This window comes from Glycine max, chromosome 20 (assembly GCF_000004515.6).
Source record: "Glycine max cultivar Williams 82 chromosome 20, Glycine_max_v4.0, whole genome shotgun sequence".
Classification (NCBI taxonomy): Eukaryota; Viridiplantae; Streptophyta; class Magnoliopsida; order Fabales; family Fabaceae; genus Glycine; species Glycine max.
The window spans coordinates 36,716,161-36,725,771 of NC_038256.2; the positions used below are offsets into that span (position 1 = coordinate 36,716,161).

Below are 9,611 nucleotides of genomic sequence, written 5' to 3' on the forward strand. Positions count from 1 at the left end.
ATATTTTTTATATCTATTTTTTTCTCAAAAGTATGTTCTGGAGATAATTTTATTGGAAATAGAACCTGATATTAAATGTAAATATTCTTTTAGCGAAAATTCAAATCTCAATTTATGATATTATGAAAACTAACTCTTTTTTCACTATATCCAATCTTGTTGATTTAAAAAAGTAAAAACAAATACTCAGCTTAAAAAGCATAATAAAACATTACCTAATATGATTATTAGGTTTACAGTAGCATGCTGATATGCTTCTTTAGGATTAGTATACTTATTAAGCCCAAACATAATCAATGTAGGATAACAATTAAAAATTTAATAAGAAAACATTATCTACTATGATTAGGTTCACCATATATAGCATCATTCTGTTAAGCTAGTAGCTTAAGATTTGGTGAGAAAAGAATCAGATTAGTTGAAGGTGGGTCCCTGAGAAATATGGCAATGGTAGAAAATTGGCGTGGCTTTCGGCTTTGCGTGTGAGTGAGCCAAGGCACGTGACCACTGACAAAGGGCATGTGGGGCCGTTATGCTTTTTCACATGGGATTCGATGGGCCCATAACCCTACAACAGTATTTTATTTCATTTCAAGCCTTTGTTCATTGGGTTTAAGACTTGAAGAAGAGATAACGATATCCAATTTCCATCATCTTCTCTTTCAGTCGGACATTGCTCGATAAATGGTAGCTTTTTTAGCCTTTAAGTTCCCACTAACAATCTTTTTAGCACACACACTGTTTTATAATTAATTTTTATCTAAAGTTAATAAAATACATGGTGCACAATGTTCAATAACTTTTATGCTCTGACCAGCTTTTCTAGGATTTGTTTAAAAATAAAGGATTCATTGGAAAAGAATGAAAAAAACTTATTGATTGAAAATCTTATTTCTATCTTTAATGTAATAATGTAGGAAAAGATCTTATTTATCATTGTTTAATATTTTTTTAAAATAAAATTATTAATTACATTCAATATTTATTTTTAAATTTTCATTTTAATTATTTTTACCTTCTATTTTAGAATTTCATTTTTTTAGTGTTAAATTTTTTGTTTAAATTTTAGCAAATTATATTTTGAAATTCATTTTTCAATTTTTTTAAAAATCTATACTATTTTTTCACTTAAATTAAAAATAAGTATGTAATGTATGCAAATTTAAGTATGGTGCATATCAATTTAGTGTAGGAGTGTAATTGGGTCAGGTGGGATTGATCTATTTTAAGACCCAAGTCAATAAAAAATAATAAAACAAAGTTGGGTTGGCCTTGATTTTGGTAAGGGTTATTGCTAAATGCACCTCCTATTTACTAGATGCATCTCTCGTATGTAATTTTGGATTTTTTTCCCTCAAAATCACTCCAGGTCAAAAACTATATATTATGGGAAATATTTAACACTTTTGAAAAATATTTTCTAAAAAGTTTTATAACACTTTTGGAAAATAGTTTTCAAAAAACATTATAATACTTCCAAAAAATAGTTTTAAGTGTTATAACACTTTCGAGAAGTAGTTTTCAAAAGTGTTAAAATTTAAAAACTTTCTAAATTTTTGTTTCTAAACATAACATCAAATTAGACAGTTAAATTTTGGAGGATTGGTTTAGTGGTATGGAGTCATAATTCACATGGTAAACTGAGCAATTTTTATTGGTTTCAGACACGGTTCTTGTGTAAAAAAACTATGATCATGTAAAGCAAATAGTGAACACAGTTTGAGATAAAAAAAAAACCCTGCACTAGTTGCTACAGAGTCACTAGTAGGAAAAAAAACAGAAAAACCAACGGTTAAGAGCCAGAATAACCCAGAGCATATTGTATGGTTATGCATAAAGTGGTTTTGATATATAAACCGGTTTTAAATTAAACCCAACTTTAAACCGGTTTCATAAAAGTCCAATCCAATTTTATCCATCCATATCCATTTGAATTGGATACGGATTGATTTTTCAAAATCCAACCCACCCTACAGCTATGCAATATGGGTCGAAAACTTCATTGCTAAGCTATCTAGTAATTCATGTACCTCACAAACACTAAGCACAAACAACGGTCCACGTAAAAGCATCCTTTTAGTAAAAATGAAAAGAAAAAAATTACTAACAGCTCGCTAGAGTCAACTTAATTGATTCACCTTCAGGATTCAAGGAATTTGCTAGCCGCACCTTATCTTCACAGAAATGGATAGTCTTGACGGTCTCCTAGCTTATAAATTTTTTTTCTTAAAAAGTTATCATACAGCTGCCACATAATATATCTGTTCTGTTTACACTTTCAAAGATATTCTGCATTGTTATCCAAACAAAATGCATTTTCCTAAACATTTAACATATCATTTCCAAACACATTAACCTTTTCCAACTCAATTCTTCCAAAATTAACTACCAAAACTTAAAATAATTAATTATGCTATCTAATCTGAAGACTAATAATAAAAGCAAAACACCAAAGTAATTGTAAAAAAAAATTTAAAGTTTGCATTACTCTCTAAATTATATTATTGTATGCAGTGACAAATCTAGGACCTGAGTCAAGGTGAACAATTTATTTAAAAAAATAATTTATAATTATTATCGTGAAATTAAAGAGGCAGGGATTCAAATATATAAAATTAGGGGGATAAAATATTCACATTCAAGATATTTATAGGTAACTTTTAGAAGGTGAGGGGTTGCATCCTCAAATAAGGGTGGATCCGCCATTGATTGTACGCTAATAATACTTGCAACATCTAGTCTAATTCACATTACTACTTTTGACCAATCCCCATACATCACTTCTTTCTACTCACTCGGGGAATCGAATGAAAGGTATTCAGTGCTCTCAGAACCACTATATGCAGGACACTCAAACAAAATCACAGTACCTCTGTCCAAGCCAAAACTCAAGACAACTCTGGATTTGACTTTTTATCCAAACATCATCATATGCAACTTTTTCTTCAACCAGCATTGAATGATCTCTCTGAGATTTATATATCAACACTAGCTGATCATGAGAAGGTGATAGTATCTTACATGTATTTTGGTAACAAATCACCACATCATCAAGGGTCACTGCTGAGATTCCAAAGTCATCAGCAAATGCTGCTCGTAGATCTTCACAAAGAGCATGTTGAGGATTTAACTCAATAATCAAAAAACTGTTTAGATGGGAAATCATGATTAGCATGAGCAACCAAACTGTCCCACAAGTACTTGTAACACATTAATTGAATCCTTCCATCTCTTTTCTGTGGTTCTGAAGGAACTGCATCTTGGAAACAAGTCTTTATTTCAACCAGTATCGGATTATGATAATTTTCTGCCTTAGGCATCCGAACCTCATCAATCTTTCCCACCATCCATATGCCTTGTGCAAAATCAAAGCTCACAATTGGAAGCTCACGTGTTAATCCTTCAGTGTGCAATTGATTCATGCCATTTATGAAATTAACAAGCTTCGCTGCCATGACTTCTTCAAGGGACTTCACTTTCACTGGCGATAGAACCTCTCGTTGAAGTTGAACGTGTCGATCTATACCAGCTTTGATAGCTTCATTTTTCCTCCTTCCTCCTCTAAAAGAAATATCCGAATCAATTTTCCTTTGGCTGCACCATTCTTCACCAGGCTTAGTTTCATCGTTCTTGAATTCTTTGAAGGAAAGAGAAAACTCCATTTGCTTGTCGCACCATTCTGTCTTGGAAACATCAGTGACAGAGAAGCCCCTCCTGCTCCTAAACTGGTGTAGCAATTTGCCATAATCTTCTATGTCTGGTTCAGCATACATGAATAACCTTCTCTTGGTTTGAGCTGAATCTAACTAAACGGATATGGCATTTCCCTGCAACTGAGAGGCTGGAGTGTGTGATTGTATTGCAGGGATAGCAGCAGCAGTAACAGGAGAACTAGCTGCAAAAGCTAAAGCAGCTTCAGTCAGTTCAGTGGAAACAATCCCTTCATCACTTCTGATCTCAGTTGGGATGTTGGAGGATGTTCTGGCCATTACCGTCACTAACCCAGCAAGTCTGTGAATTGTGGTTGGAGTGAAGTACTACTTGTGCTTTAGTTCACGTTTTAAGAGTTAGTTCTAGTAATGTGAGACTTGGGAACTCCCGTAATTATAGTAAGTATTGAAACCTTATTGAAAGGGAGCTAGTAAGAATTGGAATTCTTAACCAGCAAGATAGGTAAAATCATTGAAAACAAAAGCATAAAAAAAGTATGGAATCTTAGTACCGAGTTTCAAGGAAAGTAGACAAATAAAAGAAAAGGCATAAAAATTAGAAAAGCAATCCCTGGATGGAGACTTTTAGAAAAGCATTCTAGTGCACAGTTTTGATCAAATATATGCGGTTTATTCATGTGTTGAGTATGCTCAAAACACAGATACATACTTGCACAGAGGTGTCTAAACCAAAAATCAAATGATTAATAGTCAAAGGTCTTATTATCAAAGCAAGTTATCTGAAGACAAAAACTTGTAGATATTACCTCATACAATATACATGAATCTAAATGGATACATGATTATCTTCAACCATAGCGTTAGTTAGGATAGAAGGGTTGTTTGGAAGAATAAAGGGAAGACCAAAGAAAAGTTAGTATTGGCAGTTAGAGAAGTTAGAGGGGATTATTAGATAAATAAATAGGGAACTGTACGTGTAGAGAGATCATTCAGTTTTAGTATTAGTTTTGGAGAACAGAGCATTAGCACAGTTGTGAACAGAGCAACCCTTACTGAAGGGGAAACCTTCAGAAGGAGAATTCCTCCTATGCTTTTGTTAGTAATTCAATCACCAATAACAGCTGCATTTTAGTCTTTCTCCCTTCTCTGTTTTCTAAGTTACCTCCCCCAAAACATCATATAATCTGTTTATGGGCTCCTACCACATAGTAGAATAAAATTGAATATGTAGCACAGAAATAGAAACATTTCATAGTTGTTCTGCAATGTACGTTAGCAGCAAGCCAATATGAGAAACAAGCTTACAGGAATTGAGAAAACACAAACCTGAAGTAATCCCATTCTGTCTTGTATGGAAGTCTGAGAATTTCCCATTTTCCAAAATACTGACCCAAAGATAATTGCCAAGGCAATTAACATCCTTGCTCAAACTTTTTTTGTTGGTGGTGGTGCATCACAGGAAGCCTAGTCAGCCAGAGAATCTTGAATCCATTGAATGAGAAATAAATTTCATTCTCCTTGTGTTGTTTATCAGACTTGGAGGATACAATAATTTAACTCTTAGGGGCAACTTTTCAGTTTTCAATCTGTCTCCAAATAAACCACAACAGTAATTTTGGCAACTGCCAGTAGTTTGTCTAACAGCACTAGCTCAAAACAAAATCCACATAGTTCAGTAATTGGATAACCATGAATTAATAAGATGCAGTATAATATTATACATTTACACAAAAAGTATATTATGTCACAGGAACTGTATAAATTTAAGAAATCACAGAACAGAGGCCACGTAGTTCCTTAGAATCTTCCAGCAGAAAAGTGGACTAAAAGAAAAAAGACCAGCTCTCAAACCAGTTCAAGTTTGCCTTGGATCCTTTCAATACTTACAAAGAATGTCTGATTTATCTCATTATGGGAGCAACCCGATACTAAAAGCCAAAGCACTAACTAAATTCCATTTTCATCAGACATCATTGCATTACTTTATGGTTGGCACATTAGCCTTTTCAAATAATATGTATTCCAGATTCAAGATATTCATGATGGAATTTTTAATTCATCTACCTATGGCAAATGGAGGAAAACGAATATGTAAGCATTGTTTCTAGTATGGAAAATATCATCGTATGCAAAATAACAACTAGCTTCCATCCTAATGATGTTTCTCTGATAAAATAACAAGTATAATCAATCATTGGAGAATTAGGTCCTGTAAATAGAACTATTGCTAGTTATTAACACAGTTAGTCGGATCAATATGTGAAGCTATGTATACAGTTCAACTCTTTTTTCATGGGGGGCAAAATCAATGCCATAAGTAGAGAACATAAAATATAAGAAAGAACAACCAATCCATTTGAAAGTCAATGAATGGATAACTACATATCTCTTTAGCGCATTAACCCAGCAACTGACCACTACACAAGTGACAAGCTATGAAAAAGACAAATAAAACATGAATCCTTGTTAACAAGAGTACCTCCAGTCAGGTAAGATACAGACTTTTAGTATTAATCAGGTTATTTAAGTCTATGCAACTGGCTAAAAACAATTTCTAAATTGAGAATTTGAGAACACATTAACAACAAAAGAGAAAATAGTTGTGCAACTATACAACAACTAAGTGTGTGCTTGTATTTCTCTCGATTTCAACGTAACACCAATCAAGCCCTCCCCTCCTACGTTTCTGACATCGGAAACAGGAGTATAACAGCTTTCCGAAAACAGCCGAAGTGCCCACTTGGCTATCATGTATCACCCTTAACCAATTTCCTCTCACTGTGACATGCGTTCCAATCAAAATGAATTCTACCTAACATTTTGCCAAAATACATGCAAAAACAATTAACATTTTCTTCAAGATGACACACTTATGAAGCTACATGACTAGCATGATTGGAAATTCATTGAGAATGGAGGAATCAGGTTTGTCGTTTGAGATGTGGAAGCTATTAGCTTGTGAAAATTACATCCGAAACGTGAAACCAAACTTGCTAGACATCAACTGAAACATGCTACAAAACAAATACACTAACCCTGCGCTTGGTACAGTGTTCACAGGGACATGTTTTGCCAAAATGCATCAAATGTCTATAAAAGATTGATTGATGCAGAAGGAACCAATATTTGCTTCAGGCCGACACACATATGAAGCTACATAACACCAATCCAAACACGCTATAAAACAAATCAAATCGGACAATTCAATAGCAGCAAATCATAGGGGAAGGCTACGAAAAATTGAATTAGATAGATAAATTCAATATGTTAAAACACAGTCAATTCAACAACATATTGTGCGGACAACCGATTCAGTACCACACAACAGCCATTGCATTAGATCAATACTCATTTCTCCATTTTACTTTCTGCTTGCTCAAACTAAATCCCCCCGTCCCTAAAACAAAACAAAACTACCGGAGAATTTAGAAACTTTCTCCAACATTTGTATTGAATAACAAAAGGATTTCATCAAAATCCCCCCCACCCCTTTTTCCCCCCTGAATTAAAACCTTTGCTACTAAACCATACAAATGGGTTAGAACTTAGAAGCCCCATGTCAACCTTGACCAATTAACCTACCTTCATTCTCCTAACCACCAAGAACAACTACTTGTTCTTCACCGTCAGCCCTAGCTCCCCTGCAACAATAACAGTGGTAGCCATATCAAGAAACATGCCATGCTCCACAACTCCAGCAAGCTGCAAAATTGCATCACTGGCAGCCTTCAAATCCCCAATACTCCTCTCGAAATACAAATCCACAATAAAGTTCCCATTATCCGTGACATAAGGTTCATCCTTCTCCGCGAAAGTCCTAAGCTTGGCAACGCACCCAGCCTCCTGAAAAAGCTTCTGCAACCTCGCCGCGGTGAACCTCCAACAGAACTGAATAACCTCAACGGGCATGGCCAAGCCGCTGCCCCCCAAATAGTTAACGAGCTTGGACTCGTCGACGATGACGATGAACTTCTTGCAGGCGCCCTCGACCATCTTTTCTCGAAGGAGGGAGCCGCCGCGGCCCTTGACGAGGTTGAGGAAGGGATCGACCTCGTCGGCGCCGTCGATGGCGAGATCGACGGTGGGGTGGGAGTCGAGATCGGAGAGGGGGATGCCGAGGGAGAGGGCCTGGTCGTGGGTTTTGGTGGAGGTGGGGATTCCGACGATGTCTTTGAGTTTTCCTTGGCGGAGGAGCTCGCCGATGCGGTCGACGGCGTGCTTGGCAGTGGAGCCGGTGCCGAGGCCGAGGACCATGCCGGACTCGACGTACTCGACGGCCTTGTAGGCGGCGATTTTCTTGAGGTCGTCTTGGGTGAGGATGACGGAGGAGGGGGAGGAGGGGTGGAGGAGGCCGGCGTCCATGGCGGCTTTCTCGGTGGCGATGAAATGGGGGTAGGGAATGGCCATGTTAATGTTAATGGGTGCTCGAAAAAGGTTGAAACTTGCCACGCCCTGAGGTTTAAATTGAATGGAATCAAGACAAGAGAGAAGATAGGGTTAGAGAAGAGGGAATGGGGATTGTTTGGCTGAGAAGGGGGGGTATATATAGAGATGCTTCAAACACTGCGTTTTGTTTGTGTGTTTGAAGGGGAATTTACGTGTTTCGCGCGGTCCTGGCCTGGGAAAGAGACACAGAGTCAGAGAGAGAGAGAGAGATTCCACCAACACAACGCCAAGGAAGAAACGCAGCCACCAAAGGCATGCAGGTTCCGACTTTTTTTCTCCACACAAACCTAAAAACATTATAATGTATTTATACAAGTTAACTTGTCACATGTGAATGTGATTCTTCGAAGAAGGAGGGATCAATTTTATTAAAGCTTATTTTTTTATATACTATTACTATTTTAAAAAATAAAAAATAAGTATAGAGATTTATAATAACAGTCGATTAAACTACATTCTCATGGTTAGTATTACTTTTTTTTATCTCTTTTTCTCTCTCTATTTTATATATATACACCTTTTTTATGGGTTAGAGTCATTTATTCTTTTTTATACCAAAACTCATTTATTGTTCTTATATATAAATTTTTTGGGTATGAGAAATATTGTTTTATTGTTTAAAATTGGTTAAGTAACAGTGGCATGTCATTTGTTTCAATGATAAAGAATGTTAAACAATGTTTTTTTAAGGTAAATAATTCGTATAAGTAACTATGGAGCACATAAATTAACTAATGTTAAATTATTTCATTTCATTTTAATTAATAATTTTCATTTCAAGTTTTTATGAAATAAAAAAAAAAAGTGTCTCATTCATATGAAGTTGGCTTTTAACAATCATGGTGTAGAACAATACACTTGATTAATTGTTATTTGGCATACTAGTATTATAAAACTATTGGCACGATTTTAACATGGGCCACGGAATCATTGGAGCACCGGTGCGGTGATCCATTCAATAGCATCCATTGACGGTTGCTAAAAATATACTTTTCAAAAATTTGTGAGGTGCCTACAAGCATCGAGTCCCTGCTCCGCCGCCACCAACCATGGCGGAGCATCACTGTTACTTTTGCTGCCTCCACCAGCCACAAATAAGAAAGGGAGGAGGAGGAGTGGATGAGAAGAAACAACACTTCAACGGAAGCTAAGGGAAACGATACATACATTATATACTTAAAAAGGACTATTTCATAAATAAATTATTATTTTTCAGTCAAAAACGAAAAAAAATATATTTTCATGATTAGAGATAACAAATAAATAAAACGTATAATTAATATTCCTTGACCACTACTCATCAATCAACAGATTATTATCATGTTAATCCTTATCTTCACCGTAATACTCGCCAATATGTACATTTAATCTATCATTGCAGGTGTATTGTATTTTATTTTCAGTTAAAAAATAAAAACTTGTAAAAATAATAACAAAACATCTATATTTATTATTATTATTCTTATTATTTTTAGCACAAAAGTTATATTAATT

General features: G+C 35.4%; 2 protein-coding genes across 2 annotated transcripts; both read right to left on the reverse strand.

The window, feature by feature from the left end:
• Positions 1-2,631: 2,631 nt before the first annotated feature.
• Positions 2,632-6,269, reverse strand: LOC102662234 (exonuclease V, chloroplastic). Its single transcript, XM_041013267.1, is given in 4 exon segments — positions 2,632-2,854; positions 2,856-3,134; positions 3,136-3,895; positions 4,998-6,269. Coding segments are annotated over 3 exon segments (984 nt in total). The 5' UTR covers positions 3,774-3,895; positions 4,998-6,269; the 3' UTR covers positions 2,632-2,787.
• A 633-nt stretch (positions 6,270-6,902) lies between these two features.
• Positions 6,903-8,404, reverse strand: LOC100795150 (probable ribose-5-phosphate isomerase 2). Its single transcript, XM_003555894.5, has one exon. The coding sequence runs from the start codon at positions 8,076-8,078 to the stop codon at positions 7,281-7,283; it is 798 nt and encodes a 265-aa protein (XP_003555942.1). The 5' UTR covers positions 8,079-8,404; the 3' UTR covers positions 6,903-7,280.
• Positions 8,405-9,611: the final 1,207 nt, after the last annotated feature.